Raw genomic sequence first — 16,735 nt, 5'->3', positions numbered from 1 at the left:
GACAGGACCGACCCCGGTCGTGACCACAAAAATCCCTCCAGACGTGGCCAGCGGTCCCCTGGTGATGCAGAAGGAGGGTGTGATTCCCTCCCAGCCAGGAGGAGATCCGGACCAGAGGTCAGTAGTGGGAGAGGGCCGCGTGGACCCCCTCCAGAGTTTGAGGACGGCTCGCAGGCGGCCCCGACCACCTCAGACTACAGCTCTGGCCCGGGTGACGTGAGCCCCGTCGATCAGCCGCCTCCCAGCCCACGTCTGGCCAGTTCGCCCTCCCAGGTTATTTGCAGATAGGAAAGTAAATGAATGCGCTAACCCTCTTCTGGCACAAAGTGCTGTTTGCTCTGGGTGAATCATGGCCCCAAGGTGCCCTGAGCTCGGGGCAGGGGGGAACGACGCCAGTGTCCGGGCAGCGGTCCAGTGGCCTTTCACATGGACCCGGCGACCTGGGAGGCCTGGTGGACACCTGTGACGTCCACCTTTGGGCTCCAGATGCCTGCGAACTGGCCGCGTTCCCAAAGCCGGTGGAGGTGGGAAATGAATCTTGGTCCCAGCTCTGCGGGGCCGGGGCCTCTTCCCAGAGCCGGGAGCTCCCCAAGTTGCCCTCACCCCCCAGCTGAGCATTCAGCGAGCGCTCCAGAGCCCGGAGGAGGCCTGGGTCACGCGCCAAGGATGGCACTGGCTGCCAGGTCAGTTCGCCGCAGCCCTAACGAAGCGCGTGCCGTGGGCCAGCCTGCCCAGGGGGTGCCCGCAGGGTCGGTGGGGCCTGGAGCTTCTGGGAGGAGGTGGGGTGTGCAGGCGCCGGAACTGCTGCCTCCCTGCCCCAGTCCCTCGCCGGCTGGGTGGGGACGTGAGGCAAGGCCCCTGCCCCCGGGGCCTACAGGGTGCTCTGAAAGGGGACCAAGCGAGGGTCAGAGCCTCGGGAGGTGCCCTGAAGCCCAGGGCCTGCTCTGCACCACCGCGGTGGCTCAGCCCCGGGGACCCGCTAGTCTGTGCCAGCACCAGGGCCCAATGACATCGACGACCATGGGCGTACAGAGGGGCCCAAGCGAGGCTGCGACGCCGCAAGGGCCTCGGGGTATCTTGAGGAGCAGGGCCAACACTCTGACTGCATTAAGTTCCAGCGAGGATCCGGGCAGCGGAGGCCGGGGGGCGGTCTGCACTCCACTGGCAGCTGGACGCACAGGACGCCAGGCCTGCGGGGCTGTTTGATGGTTTCTAATGTTGCAGGTGGAAAATCTGTTTGTGGGCTGACAGGTCGGACAGTGGAAAGGAAGAGGGCGTGACGGGGAGGTGGCCTGTGAGGCACGGGGAGGGGGGAGGCAGGGGCAGGGGCGCAGATGGGACCCAGAGTACACAGAGGGTTTGGGCCGAGTGAGGAGGGGCCCGGAGCCCCCCAGGGCCGTCTCCCCGGCCGTGAGGCCCCCGGAGGAGGGGCAGCAGGCTTCTCTCAGTTATGCCATGGGCCCAGACCTCTCCAACCGCCCACGTCAGCTCGGGCATCCCCTCATGGGGACCCCCCCCATGGGGGTCTGGCTGCCCTGTGCATATCAGGAAAACAAAAACTGGCCTTTGGAGACAAAGCCTTCCGGTGTCCACTCCACTGCCCCTCCCGGAAGCCCGAACGCCTGCTCTCACTCGGGCCCACGGCCACTCACCTGGGGCCTCCCTGCCTCCCAGCCAGTCTCCCTGCCCCAGGCGGGCCCACCACCCTCTGCCAGAACCCCCTGGGGCTTCTAGCTCCTTCCGGCTCCATCCGGGGTCCTGGGACCTGGCCCATCTCTCCAGCCTCACCCCCCGTCTCCCCCAGCCTCAGACTCCTCATTCCCCGAAGTTTCTGCCCAGGGGACTGCAGGACACACCAGACTACTTCCGGCCTCCAGTTTTGTGCTGGAGTGCCCACCCCCTGCTCTCCCCCAGGCTCCCCCAGGCTCTCTCCCCCAGAGAGTCCCCAAGACTCTCTGCGGTGTTCTCCACCCTGCCCCAGCCAGGTGGCTCTGGTGGTCCAGGAGCCATTACACGTGGTGTTTCCCCTCTGGGCTGTGAGCCCTTGGGGACAGCTGTCCGGCTGGTCCTTCTCTGCCCACGCCCTGCACCCCGCCTGCACGCAGCGGCGCTGAGCAGTAGGGCCACGTGCGGGCCGCGGGCTTTGTGAGCTGCCGAGGGCTGGGCCCTGCCTGACCCGGGTGCGGTGGGCACTCGGGGGCCGGGGGGCTCCCCAGGGGCCGGGAGCACCTCATCGCCCTGATGAGGCCCGATAAGCCCCGGGACACAGCCTGGGCACTAAGGCGAGTCAGTTCCCTGCCAGGGCCCCAGATTCGAGGGGCCCCAGGGCAGGCGTGTTTGCAGAGGTGGGTACTGCTGGGACCCTGGGCGCCAGGCTCCCCACCTTCCCTCTGAGCCCGTCCCTCCTGGAAGCCCGGCAGCAGCAGGGCTTGGCTGTCCCACCACGAGGCCAATCCCAACTCCGGGGGGCGGCTGCATGGGGCGTGTGTCCCGCACGCTGGGCTGGCCTCCACCATGCACAGGGCTCTGTCAGCCCAGGAATGTCTTTGATCAGGAGTTTATGCAGAGGGGACGCAAGCCCCTGGCCTCTAATCCGTTCCCACAGTCCCCCTGCCCGCCGGCCCCTGCCCTGAGCCACACCTCGGCCCAGCAGACAATAGCCACGGCCGGTGGGCGGGCAGCGCCAGGGACGAGGGCCGGAGGCCCACATCCGGGGGCATTGTCACCGCCACTCACAGGGCGCACAGGAGGATGGGGAAGCTCTTGGCTCAAGGGCTGCCATCGGCCCAGAGCCTATCAGAGACGGCAGCGTCTGTTAATCCTTTCAAGTTTCAACTAGCAGCGAGACAGCCTCCCCAGGGCGGTCCCTCTAGAGCAGACCCGTCTAGCTAGAGGGTCTACCCACATTCTGGACCCCAAGCCCGCCGAGCACGCCGGGCAGTGTTCCTTGCCTGCTCCCATCGCAGGAGGACAGTAGCTTAAGGTCACTCAGCACGTACTGGGGGCTGGGCACTGTGCTAAGGGCCAAACACACCATTTCTCCCACATCTTTTTGTTGTTGTTGTTTTGTTTTGTTTTTACGGCCGTGCCGCAGGGCATACGGAATCTTAGTTCCCTGACCAGGGATCTAACCCGTGCCCCCTGCATTGGGAGTGCAGAGTCTTAACCACTGGACGGCCGGGGAAGTCCTCTCCCTAAATCTTGAAACAGCCCCCAGGGGTTGGTGACAGGCAGGGGACACACTGGCGAGGGGGCCCTGTGGAGCCCACGTTCCTCTCGCAGGTACAAGTATTCCCATCTTCCAGGTCAAGGGTGGGCAGGCTTCTCCACAAAGGGCCAGATAGGGAGTGTTTGGGGCTTTGCTGGCCATGGTCTCCATCCAGCTCCTCTACTCCACTGCACGGAGCAGGCAGCCACGGAGGACAGTACGGCAACGAGCACAGCCAGGCAGGATCTGGGCTGAGGGTGGGAGTGAGCCGACTCCTGCTGGGGACGAGTAAACCGGGGCCCAGAGAGGTGAAGTAACTGAGCCAGGATCACATGGCGGGGAGCTGACCGAGCCAGGCCAGTGGCCGAGTTTGTGTCTCTGGGGCCTGGGCCCCCGGCAGTCAGCTTGGCTGCCTTGCCGAGAACGAGGTCGTCAAAAATGGGCTCGAAGAAAACGCACGAAGTCTTCATTTGAGTATTTTTCACCCGACGGTCAGTGCGTGCACTCGGGGCGGCCCTGCTTTGCCAGGAGGCCCAGGGGTCGAGGTCAGGTCCACCCACGTCCAAGACTTGAAGTCAGCGGCCCCTGCGGCCAGGGCAGTGTCTCGGTCAGCCGGCCTGGAGAAGGGCGGCCAGGCGTGCTGGCAGTGTCGTCTGACGTGGCCAGTCGTTGTTTGAAAAACACTCTCACATGTGAGCACATTTTAGAGGAAAAGACCCAGGAGTTGGATCTCAGCTCTGCAACTTTCAGGCTGTGCGGCTTCGCCTTCTGGGCCTCAACTTTCTCACGCATAAAATGGGGACAGTCACGTCTGTAAGAAGGGCGGCTCCGAGAGGGCACCCTAGCATCTGTGACACACCCAGCACGAAAGCGGGGCTCAGTCAATCTGTTCAGTGACCGCCTCCTGGGGTGACGCGAGGACCAATGGCTCGACGTCCATGAAGCATTGAGCACAGTGCCTGGTGCACAGGCATCACTCAGTAAACGTCACCACACTGTCAGCGTGACCACCACCATCCCATGCATCGTCCAGGTGTGCAAGGAGGCCCGGCTGGTCCCCGGGGGGTGGTCGAGGCCATCCTTATTTCCCTCCTCTAGCAGTTCTTGGTCTTTGTGCCCACACTGAGCCTCCCACCTTGTGTTGACAGCACCCAGATTTCACTCGGTGGGAACCACCGTTCTCAGCTCTGTGGCTCAGGTGGGACCGACCCCATCCCCAGCTCCGGGACAGGCGCCAATGGGCTCAAAGCCAACAGCACATCTGCCCCCCCGGGCCAGTGGCAGGTTCAAGGGCGGATGTGAAATCTAACAGCCAGCGAGACTCAGGGAGACATTGTCTGGAGCTTCTGGAGAAGAGAGCACTCCACTCTGTTCCTTAGGCCTCCTGGGGGCGGGCACAGCCCTTCTGCCCCGATAGGGGCGTCCGTGGTGCTGCGGCCCCAGGATGGGTCCCGAGCGTGAAGCTGGTCGTGCGGGAGAGCAAGAGTGGGACCAGGTCTCCAGACGAGCTGCTGGAGCTGCCCATCACTGCCCCTTACTGTTTGAGTCCATTTGATGAGTTTCCTAGCATTTTCAAGGCTTCTTAACTATCACACTGTATGTGTGTTTTCTACCTTTTCTAGATGTAACATGTATTATTGATATAAACAGGGGCTGAGACCAGGGGAGAGCTTCGAGCCAGCCTTCACTGGCAGACCCTGTCTCGGCCCCTGTACAGAGCCAGCGGGGCCCCCCAAAGGCAGCAGCCTCTCAGGGGAGGGAGCCAGGGGGCTCCCGTGCCTTGAGACAACAGCGTCTTTCTGGGGTGTAGGTACCACCTGCCCCTCAGAGCAGCTGAGTAGGGAGCTGAAGCAAATGCCTTAAGAAGGAAGCTCGCCACACGTCAGGCCAGGAAGAAGGGTCTGGACATCACCGCGTCCTGCCTCTTCACTCAGCAGATGGCCGAACGGCAGCCCAGACCTCGTTATCAGTGTCCTGGGGCTGCTGGAACAAGCCATCACAGAGTGCGTGGCCACATCAACAGGAATTTATCCTCTCACCGTCCTGGAGGCCGGGGCCATGCTCCCTGCCCCAGGTCTCGTGGAGGCCGGGGCCGTGCTCCCTGCCCCAGGTCTCGTGGAGGCCGGGGCCGTGCTCCCTGCCCCAGGTCTCGTGGAGGCCGGGGCCGTGCTCCCTGCCCCAGGTCTCGTGGCTGCTGGAAACACCCGGCGTCCCTGGGCTTACAGACGCCTCACTCCGTTCTCAGCCTCTGCTCTCGCACGGCTGTCTCTCCTCCATGTCTCTCTTTACATGGCATTCTCCTCTTCAAGGACACGGTCACGGGAGATGTAGGGCCCCCTGCTCTAGTACAACCCACCATAACGTACACGAGTCAGCTGCAAAAACCCTATTTCCAAAGGTCACATTCCCAGGTACCAGGGGCTGGGACTTCATCACATCTTTTAGGGGATATGGTTCTACTCAACAGATGTGTCTGAGCTCTCAGAGCTAGGGAACCTGCTCGTGGAGCACCCTGGGATTTCAGGGGCGCATGCCCACCAAAAATAATGGAAGTTCAATAAATCCTTGCTGAAAGGATGGAGACAGCCCGCCACTAAGTCTTCAGTTCCATGGCCGTTTACTTGGGGCATGGGGTCCCCTGGCCCATCACACTCCTGAGTGGGCAGAAACAGGACCATATTCAGGTATCGCTCCAGCCCTAGGGACCCAAGGCCCAGCTGATCTGGTAAAGGGCACCAGGGAGATGGGGCCGAAGCCTGTCTCCACAGGGGCCCCCAAGGGACACACCAGCCAGGGCCTCCATGTCAGGTGAGTTTAATCAGCCATCAGAGCTATGGAGAAGTTCACAGGCAAGGAGCGACTGTCCTTCTTGGGACACTGAAGTGAGCCCCTAAGTCCTGGTGGCTTGGATAGGCCCGTCCCTCTGGGGGCCTGGCCCAGCACCTGCACGGCTCTCGTGTCCTGTGAGAACTGAACACAGCACCCGCTTTTCTCTGAGGGATCATACTCGCTTGGGGACACGTTTCCTGGGCCGCAGACCGGTTCCTCACTTCACTCACCAAGGAATGGAATAACTGTGGAGTTGGGACGACCTCACCAGTTACTTACAGGTTTTGATCTCTCCAAATTACATGGTGTTTTCAGGTAGGGTGGAAGAGACGTTCTCCACGGTGCTGAGCTCAAATGAGAGCTCACAAAGCGAGTCATGCCAAGGTCACCTCCTCCAAGAAGCCTTCCTGCCCACCTTCCCACTCCCTTATCCCCCAGGCAGAGCTGAACGCCCCCCCCACCCCGACTCCCCATCCATCCCTCAGTGAGCCGTGCTCAGAGGGTCGAGGGCAGCCGATGGCCCACGCGGTCCACGCCTCCCCTGCTGCGGCCAGCACGGGTCCCTTCCCATAACGCCGACCGTCTCTGCCGCGGTCAGCTAGGTGCAGGACCGGTCACACAGACAGGCTGTGAATCATCAGGAAAGTGAGACTGCGCCTGGCTAAGAATAACTTAAGCAAGGCCCCTGACCCCCGCCGTGCTCAGGCCTGAGGTCAGCCACTTACTGCGACCGCTGGTACATCACTCAGCTCGGCTGGGAGCCCCAGGCCCCCATCTGCCGGGGTGAAGGGGGCAGGCAGCGACCCCACCTCATGGGCTTTGTGGACACTTCAGTGACCCAAGGAAGGTCAAGGCGGCCACGAGCAGCCACTCAGTAAATAAGACTTCTTATCCCTCCCTCCAAATCACTTCATTCTTTTCTCACCACTGGGTAGAGAAAAACAAGCTGAATGTGAAGTAAAGCAAGCGTCCGGGACTGGGCTCTGGCCTGTGGGTGGGTGTTTCCCACCACCCACCGCGGTGCCTCTGAGAGTATAGTTCCAATGTGGTAAGTTCAGGTGGACTGATTAGCCTGCTTACTCCCAATTACTGATGTTCTAAAAAATAAAATGAAGTAACTTCAACTTTTTTTTTAAATAAAATTTATTTATTTACCTATTTATTTTTGGCTGCGTTGGGTCTTCGTTGCGGTGCACAGGCTTCTCTTTGCGGTGGCTTCTCTTGTTGCGGAGCACGGGCTCTAGGTGCACGGGCTTCAGTAGTTGTGGCGCACGGCTTCGTTGCTCCGCGGCATGTGGGATCTTCCCAGACCAGGGCTGGAACCCGTGTCCCCTGCATTGGCAGGCAGATTCTTAACCACTGCGCCACGAGGGAAGTCCCAAAGTAACTTCAACTTTTAAGTGAAATGGTCTTCTTCTCTCCCAAGTTAAGTCTGTCCAGGCAGCCAGACAGGGTGGCTATTACAGGCCACCCTGTATTCACCCTATGGCTGAATTATGTCCCCACAAAAATTCATGTTGGAGTCTTGCCCCTCAGAACCTAGAATGTGACTATATTTGGAGATGGGGCCTTTAAGGAGGTCATCAAGGTGGGCCCCAATCCAACAGGGCTGGAGTCCTTAAAGCAACACCAACACACACACAGGGACGACTGTGTGAGGACACAGGGAGAAGATAGCCGTCTACACATCAAGGAGAGGCCTCAGGAGGAACCGGCCCTGCCCACACCGGGATCTCAGATTCCAGCCTCCAGGACTGGGAGACAGTGAATGCCTGTTGTTTAAGGCACCCACTGTGCGGCATTCGCTATGGCAGCCCCAGCTGACTAATAATGTGGCACAAAGTATGCTGGGAGTTTCCGACAGGGAAGAGCAAGCAGGCCAGAGCGGTGGGAAATCTACGAGCCCCGGAAAGGGGGAGATCCAACAAGGTTAATATCCACCAGGACCAGGTGTAGGTGGACAGGAAGGGATGGGATGGGCTGGGCTGGGGGACAGGGCAAGCAGGATACCTTTGCCTGCAAACAATGGAAGCCCTACCGAAGTGGCCTTGAACTAGGGCATTCATCAGCTCCTATACCCGAGGCTGGCAAGCACAGCGCCTCTCGGGGTCAGTCAGCACAGCTGCTCGGCAGTGTCCTCGGGCTGGGTCCTCGCTGGCTGGGCTCTGCCATGCCCGGGGCTGGCTTCATCCACAGCTGCTTGCAAGCTGCCTGTCATAATTCCAGGTGTCGCATCCCCACAGGACAACTTCCAAAAGAGATACCATCTCTCTCAAGAGTGATGTGACCTTTCCCAGAAGCCCTTGGGTGTCCTCCACCGTCTCATCAGCCAGAAGAGCAAGCTCCCGGGCCCCATCGCTGGAGGTGGCGTCACAGGAACAGAGTGGTTGTGGCGCGAACAGGGGCTCTGTCTGTACTGTAATCCAGAACACCTGTCTTTGGGTGACCAAGGGGTCCTGGAAACTGGGTCTCATCCTCCAAGAAGGAGCCAGGCTGGCACAGGTCAAGTCCGGTGTCCAGGGCCCCTGAAGATGACGGATGAGGCAGCTCGGCCCCGCGGGACGGGGGAAAGGAAGTGGCTGCCGGCTGCTCTGGCTGACACCTGGCATGGGAGAGGCTGAGTGGAGAGAGATGGAAGGGGTCGGGGGGAGTGAGGTTTGGGGCAGGAGAGGTCAGTGATAAATGCACGCGGTGGCTGGCCAGGGGCAGCAGGACCCGACCCTTTCCTGAACATCACGGGGCGCCGTCCTGTCGTGGTAGCTGCCTCCATGCGTGTTAATGAAACATGCAGACACAAACACAACAGAAGGCTGTTCGGTGCGACCCTGGTACCTCAACCCCAGATATCACGGAGAAAGGAATGAATTCGCTAGATGTCGCATCAAAAATGGTCCCAGGGCTTCCCTGGTGGTGCAGTGGTTGGGAGTCTGCCTGCCAATGCAGGGGACGCGGGTTCGTGCCCTGGTCTGGGAAGATCCCACGTGCCGCGGAGCGGCTGGGCCCGCGAGCCATGGCTGCTGAGCCTGCGTGTCCGGAGCCTGTGCTCCGCGACGGGAGAGGTCACAGCGTGAGAGGCCCGCGTACCGCAAAAAAAAAAAAATCCACCCAGAAAAACGACAACAAAAGCCCCTCCATCCCACCAGCCCGAGATACGCGCTGCTGGTGTCTGTGACCGAGATGCACCTGAGGCCGTGCACCGCGTACAGATGGTGCCTTTTAAGTCCGGGCAGAAAACAGAAGAACTCACACTAGAAGGAAGGCTGCAGTAAGGCTCCAAAGTTTCTGCACACAGAACGGTGGCCTTAAAGGCTCCTCCCCTTGACTATTTTTGAGGCTGCAGAGCCCCACCCACCCGGGGACACAGGAAGAGCACGTCCCAGCTTCCTGGGGACAGGGCTGGCCTCTGCTCCTCTCAGCCAGACGCCCACGTCCATGGCCACATGAGAAGCCCCAGGGCTCCACGGGGCACAGCGGGGACCTGCGGGCAGGGACCCCCGAGACTGTGGGTGCGACTGTGCATTCCAGAGCGGGCACCAGGAGACAGGGCTGAAGTCCCAGCTCTGCCGCCCACTGCCCTTGGACCAGGCAGTCTCTTGGGCCTGTTTCCTAGTCTATAAAATGGGAATAACGCCTGCCTCATGGGCTCCTGAAGGGACTAAATAAAACATGAGAAGCAGGTCACAGCACTGGCCCATCTCAGGGGTCAATAAATGTCCCAGTACCCATCACTCCTTCCCATTAACCTGCTTCATGTCAACCCTGTGGCTCTCATTTTTTTAAAAACTGTCCCTCTGAGCGCTGACCAAAGCCCGGGGAGTAAAGGGGAGGTTTATCCTATCCAGAGCCAACCCAAGTCTAGATCCAGCCAGGCCTGCCAGGTGACGAGAACCTGTGAGCCAGGGGCCTGGACCCTGGCTGGACCAGAGAAGAGCAGCCCGGTTAGGGCTCTGCCAGGGCTGCGTTCACGCTGCAGAGCAGACAGGGCCCAACAAAGGACGGGCCTATGTGGAGGGGCCCCGTGGGGGGAACGGAGGCCACCCGGCAGACCTCGGGGGAAGGAAGCCTTTTCAGCGGCCAAGCTGGAACCCTCCCTGCAAAACAATGAATCCCCCATCATTGTTTTGCCTTTAATCACATTTTTAAACACTTAACATACGAACATCTGTTCCCTGATGTTTCGTCTTTGTGCATCTGTCATCCTCAAAATGAAAGTCCGGAACCTTCTGCACTAATTTTAAAGTTGGGCTGGACGTTTAGTAATGAACAAAGCTGAAAAAACACAAAAGAAAAAAATGTTTTTTTAAATTAGAGCAGAAGTCTCTCTAGCTGGAGCTCTACTTGTCTAGGTCACCTCCCTTCAAGAAGTTCCCACACCTGTTCCCTACATGGTCCTCGGTCTCCTTACATCGACACACACAAGGATTTGCTTTACTGACCATTTGTATGTTACCGGTGGCCTCTAAACCATTAGCGAAATGAGTCCCCAGGGCTGCCCCAGCTACATCTGAGAAAGGCACCCCGATCAAAAAGAAACACACAGGACACAAACCTGCTTAAATTTCCCTCTAATTCTATCTAGGTCTTCATGAAGTTTATCATAAGTAGGGTCATCATAAGGGAATTTCTGAATCATTCCAAGCAGCGATTCTAAGACCTTCATCTTTTTGCTGTAAAACACAGAAATAAAGACTTTTGGTCCTTTGCACACAACAGGCTCAGCTTACATAACAGATGCCGCTCGACGGCTTTAAAGTGCTGGTGCCGAGCGTGCCTGGCCTCAGGGCTGGTGACTAACTTTGTCATCACACAAAACAACCTTTACTCACCTGCCAATGTGAGCCCGCCCGCACCCGCATCTGGACGTCAAGAGCGAACTGACCTTACAGGGACGGCTCCATCCGGACCCAGTGGCCAAGGCAACACCGACAAGCACACCGACCACCGGTCCCCAGGTCTGACCCCAGAGCGGACAGAAGCAGACGGGAAAGAGTGCCGGGCACAGCCTTGCCTGCTCTGGACTTGGGGATTTTCCAGGATCTGCAATCTTCACGCTCACGGCCTCTGGGAGTTTAACAGCAGGTAAACCGGCAAGCCCCCTCCATCCATAGGGCAGAAACCAGTGGCCGGTGTTTGAGTTCGGCTCCGGCTCCCTTTCCCAGGAAGACGAGGAGCTCAGCTGGTGGGCGGCCTGGAGCGCAACCGCCCCGAGGCACTCAGGTGTTTCACATCTCTGAGCCTCAGTGTCCTCATCTGTAAAATGGGGCCTTAACGGCCACCTCCCAGGCTCTCAGGACGATAAAGCCCAGAACGTGCTACAGAGTAGGGGCTCGATATACGTCAGTCTCCTCGCTTCATCTGGGCGGGTGGGTGCCCTCTGGGTCACAGGTAAGCGACCCTGCCGAGCCACCTTCCCCTCACCACATCTGATCCCCAGGGTGTCAGGAGCGTGCCAGATATCTGATCCCTGGGAATCCTGAAGGACTCATCCTTAGGATGAAGCAACGGCCATTCAGAGTGACCAGGGCCTGCTCACATCTGCGGCTTTTAAACCAGTTTAGAAGAACTATGATGGCCACCTCTTGGAGAAAACACAGAACTGCAAAAGGCCAGAGCGAGTGAAGTAAAGCAACAAAGCACTTGGTTCCCAGGGAGTTGCAAGGCAGATGCCAACACGCGGGAAACGGCTGAACCTGCCACGGAACAATGACTACCACCCACTCCCAGCTCTGCAAGCAGCGACGGGTCATTCCTGCCCTCCCCGGTCAGTGAAGCTACTCCAGACACACCCAGCCCGTCGCACGGTCAAAGCCAGTGCGTGTCAGGAGGGTGTGACCCGCTCACGGCTGGTGTAAGGGAAAAAGCCTTCACCCGACTGCGGAAGGGGCAGAGGAGCGTCTCGGGGTGGGTCAGAAAGCTACGGTCACCTGATGGAAAGGTCGCCATCCTTCCGGCTCTCCACACAGCTTCTCTGGTGTTACCGTCCCCTTAGCTCACTGAAGGGTAACACACGTGGCACGTGTTTCTCTTTTAACATCCTTACTTGAAACATAAAGAAGCAGATCCTCGGCCCGCCTTCTACCATTTTTAGGAAAACTATAGACTTAGAAAATCCAACATCCATTGCTCTAAGATGAAGGGTTTTAGGCTCTGCCAGTGGGGTGGGGATGGCGGGGCGGCGGGCCACGGGCCCTCTGATGGATGGACCGGGGGCACGGCTTTAGGAGGGGAGGGAACCCCTGCCCTGGGGTGCGGATGGGCAGCGCCCAGGTGCGAGACCCTTCCCACCCAGTGCGGGCCCTCCGTGAGCCGCAGATCCCGGGGCGGGGAGAAGGGGAGGCTGCTGGAGCATTCCAAGTCCGTGCGCTCCACCCCGCCATCGTGGACCGGGAGTGGGGAGCCACGCTCCGCTCCGACAGCCGCCCAGTGGCGCCCGGGGCTGCCAACCCGTCCCAACCTGACCGCCAGCTACCCGCCCACTCCCACTGAATCTTCAGAGGAAAATCTCCCCAAGACGGCCCTCGGCTGATGGACGAATCCGGTCAACTCCCACGCGCTCCGTGACGGGACAGGTCAGAGGGCAGGCGACCCCACAGTCACCCACACTGTCTTGAGCATCCCTGCTCTGACATTTCCATATGGCTGTGGCCCAAGTTCTAGAAATTCAAAATATTCCAAATAAGATGACAGGTCACGTGGACGGGGGAATGCCAGCTTCCCTGCTCTGTTACCCACTCTCCGGGCACCCCTCCCAGGCCAGGCAAAGCCACCAGACATCGAGATGATGCGGCGCAGCCGCCGAAGCCCAGTGTCGGCTCCCATGGGCGGCAGAACGGCCTTTCACGTAAGGGTGCGTTTCCAGCTTAAGAATGAAGACCGGGGGTGGGGACAGGGTCCCGGGGCTTCAGGAAGCAGCAACCAGCACGAGCACGCTCCAAAGGCTACAGACGGGCTTCCCTGGTGGCGCAGTGGGTGAAAATCCGCCTGCCAATGCAGGGGACACTGGTTCGAGCCCTGGTCCGGGAAGATCCCACATGCCGCGGAGCAACTAAGCCCGTGTTCCGCAGCAGCTGAGCCTGCGCTCTGGAGCCTGCGAGCCACACCTGCTGAGCCTGTGTGCCACAACTGCTGAAGCCTGTGCGCCTGGGAGAGGCCACCGCAATGAGAAGCCCGCGCACTGCAACGAAGAGGAGCCCCCGCTCGCCACAACTAGAGAAAGCCCACGTGCAGCAACGAAGACCCAACGCAGCCAAAAATAAAAAAATAAAAAAATAAAAAAAGGCTACAAACACTACAAATAACAGCTCATGGTTACTTAGTGCTTCCAGGTACCCGACACCTGTGAAACACATGAAATGTGTCTCCAGGGAAAAGGCAGGGGGATCCGAGGACCCTTGGGAAGTAATAACAAGGGATGTTCACCCAACACCAGAAATGCGCCCAGCGCTTTCTAGTTACTATTTCCTGTAAACCTCATGACAACGTTTCAGGTTCGGCCTGGTTATTTCTCCATTTTACAGGTGAGGAGACTAACCGCCCAGGGTCAGAGTGAGCTATGAAACCGGAACTTCCCGTCCAGACACCGAAGAAGAAAGAAGGCTCAGCTTTACCTGTCTTTCTCAGTGGTGCAGCCGTGCAGGAGACATCTCCAGGCAAGAGCAAAACCTTGGTAGCACCCGATCTGTGAATTTACAAAACATTCAAGAGTGAAGTGACTAACCAACAGCTCTACTTGATCTAAATATCAAGCTCTCAAAACAAAAAGGGGGCGGGGGCCCAGGGGGCAGCGGTGCTTCTTCTCTTGCTGCTCTGGAAGCACCCACTGGGCACCAGGCTACAGAAGTTGGAGGTCAAGTCACCAGCGGGGCAGCCAGCCTCCAAGATGGCCCTACTGGACCCCACCTCCCCACCCCTTGGTATTCCTGCCCTGTGCGGTCCCCTGACCGGATCAGGGTGACCTTGATGAGCAGAACACACAGGAAGAGGCAGCACGTGACCTCTGAATCTAGGCACTGACAATGTCACCTCTGCCCTGCCGACGTGGGTCACCCGCACAGTGTCTCGAGGACACTCCAGCAGCCCTGTGGAGAGGTCCACGCGGTGAGGACCACAGACCCTCAGAATCCGTGTGAGACCCCAGCAAGCTGACTGCAGGCTGGCTGACTCGTAACTCCAGCATCCAGAGACCCCGAGCCGGAACCAGCCGGCTCAGCGGCTCCTGGACCACAGACCCTCAGAATCCGTGTGAGATAATAAACACCGGCTGTCTTACGCCCACGTGTCTTGTGCTGATTCGTTCTGCAGCAACAGACACCTAATACAGTCCTCACGGCCTCAGACGTTAGTGTTTAGGGCCAGTTATCCCCATAAGTGAGGGCCAATCTAGGTCGAAGGGCAGGAGAAAAGGGAATCAGGGATTTTATGGAATTTCAACAGAAATATAAATGGCATGTCTTCGCAAGACACAGGGTGCTCACTCTCTGGGGGAGGATTCAGCTGCCTTAAGACACAGGGCGACACCGTGACACTCGACGTCGACTGAGGTGAGGGGGGACTTGTCTTCTCTTTCTCCGGCCCACCTGACTCCATCATCTCCACACAGCAACACCCTCTGCGGGCTCTGTTCTGAGACGACTTCTCCGTCAACGTTCTGTCTAGCCTACTGCCACGTGAAGAGGCCTGAAGTGGCAGCTCCACCACACCGATCATCAAGGCAAACTGTCAACGGTAAGAGAAAAGGATTCCTTTCCAAGTGGGGGGTCCCACTCACCTCAGATCCGATTTTAGCTCCATGTAACGTGCCATGCCGTCTTCCTTCAATCATACCCAAACTACTTCCTTCTTCGTAGCCTTCCTGATAACCTTCCCCGTGAAACCTGCGACAAAGGAGAGGAAGCGTGAGCAAATAAACAGGAGAAAGAGCATTCTTCCTGCAAAAACTTTCCTCTTCCACATTACCCAGACCTAGCAAGACAAGACCGAGTACTGTAGAAAAAGAACAAAATGTAAGTCGGAAAACGTCAGTTCCAGTCTCAGCTCCACCCCTCCCCAGGCCTCTGCGTCTGGCAAGTCGCTGTAATTCTGGAAGCCCAATTTACCTCTTCTACAAAGAGGAAGGTGGGCTAAATCGGTGATTCCCAAACCTGGCAGAATATCGGAGACACACAGGAAATTGTCAACGATACCAATTCAGGGGCCTCACCCCTCGTATTCAGTAAGTCTGGAGGAAGGCCCAGGAATCCGCTTTGCAAAATCTCCCCGGTAACTCGTCTGCAGCCAGGTCAGCGAGCCCCAGTTCTGGGTCTGTAAGCTAGACTGCTTGGTCAAGTGCTTCAAAAAAACTCAAAAACTCTGCAACGTGTACCGGGCTTTCCATCACATCTCAGGAGGCTAGCAAGGAGAAACGCCATCAGATGATCACAAAATGTACCGTGACCGTGGCGCCTGCACTAGCATAAAGGCTCTGACTTTGAAGGCCCAGCAGTGTAATTGGCACCAGCATAACTTGCGGTCGCCGAAGTGAAAGGGGTGTGCTGGAGCGCCCAGTGAGGCCGAGGGGATAGCTCCCACTTACTGGCTGTGTGGCCCTGGGAGTGACCTTGCCTCCTCATCTGAAAGACAGGGTGAAGGATAGGATCCCCTTCACAAGGAGAGCTAAAATAAATAACTGGATACAACGCGTAGCTCAGCGTCCAATTCACAGCAAACTCCAAATAAACGTCAGCGACTGTTTACTGTTCACTCTCTTTCTTAACTGACATCTACTGATGTCTCAAGTGGGCAGGGCACTGGAAGACAGCCACAAAGCAACCAGCAGGTCCCCCGTCACAGCCCTAGGCGCTCCCCGGGGGCTCAAGAGGGAAAAGGAGGACGCCTGACACATTTAAGAGCATGTCCGTGAATGCTGCCTTATGTCCTACCACTGAGGAACAAGAAAAAGGGGCAGCGCCCAGATGGCAAAGGTCCGTCCCACCCGAGGAAGGAGCGTCCCTGGAGGGAGACAGTCACCAGACCGAGCAGATGCGTGAAGCAGCCCCGGACGGGGGAGGCGGATCCAGAGGAACAGCTGGGCACGTGGCGCTCGCCCGAGAGGCCGATGAGCAAAGGAGAAGCAGAAGCATCTCGGGCCCTCCCGCGCCAGCCGCCTTCTGAGCCACAGCGCGTTCCCCCAGGGCCCGGGCGGCCGCCGCAGCCCAGCGGCTGAGAGCAGACCTGCTCGGGTGGGGGCCCGGCCCAGCCCCCTACCCACCTATCATCCGCCATCACGACGGCGTCGAACATGTCCTGACTCCCGGCCATGGCGGCAGCCGGCCCGCCCCCAACCCCCGCCCCTCGAGCTCCGGTGCCAAGCGCTGCGGCCGCAGACCCACGAGCCTAGCGCACAGACGCACCGCTTCTGAGGAGGCGAAGTCCACTTCCGGGGGCGGCCGCGCGGCGCAGGCCGGGTAAGGACGGCACGCGGGAGGGCTCAGCACGCGCCGGCGCGGGGCCAAGCCGCGTGCGCGGCGGCGGCGCTGGGCGGGGCTCGGTCGGGACGCGGCCCCGCCCCGAGGCCTCTTCGCCTGGCTCCACGGCTCCCGCCAGGGGTCAGCTGCTACCCGCCTGGAGCATCCACCTGGCTGCGGGGGTGGGGGTTGGGGGGGGTGACCCGTGACCTCACCGTCAAGAAACCAGGCAGATGCAACCGAACTGCCAAAAGCG

General features: G+C 59.2%; 1 protein-coding gene across 2 annotated transcripts; it reads right to left on the bottom strand.

The window, feature by feature from the left end:
• Positions 1-7,162: 7,162 nt before the first annotated feature.
• On the bottom strand, positions 7,163-16,419 carry LTO1 (LTO1 maturation factor of ABCE1). 2 transcript variants are annotated; one of them, XM_030833242.2, is made up of 5 exons: positions 16,284-16,419; positions 14,805-14,910; positions 13,645-13,715; positions 10,587-10,704; positions 7,163-10,306 (listed from the first exon to the last, which is right to left on the bottom strand). In XM_030833242.2, the coding sequence occupies exons 1-5, from the start codon at positions 16,331-16,333 to the stop codon at positions 10,238-10,240; spliced, it is 414 nt and encodes a 137-aa protein (XP_030689102.2). In that variant the 5' UTR covers positions 16,334-16,419; the 3' UTR covers positions 7,163-10,237. The 2 variants fall into 2 exon arrangements, with proteins under 2 accessions (XP_030689102.2, XP_060158798.1); XM_060302815.1 differs by lacking the exons at positions 7,163-10,306; positions 10,587-10,704 and adding an exon at positions 10,715-12,690.
• Between the last annotated feature and the right edge of the window lie 316 nt (positions 16,420-16,735).

Source organism: Globicephala melas, chromosome 8 (assembly GCF_963455315.2).
Source record: "Globicephala melas chromosome 8, mGloMel1.2, whole genome shotgun sequence".
NCBI lineage: Eukaryota > Metazoa > Chordata > Mammalia > Artiodactyla > Delphinidae > Globicephala > Globicephala melas.
This window is presented reverse-complemented; position numbering and strand designations above follow the sequence as displayed.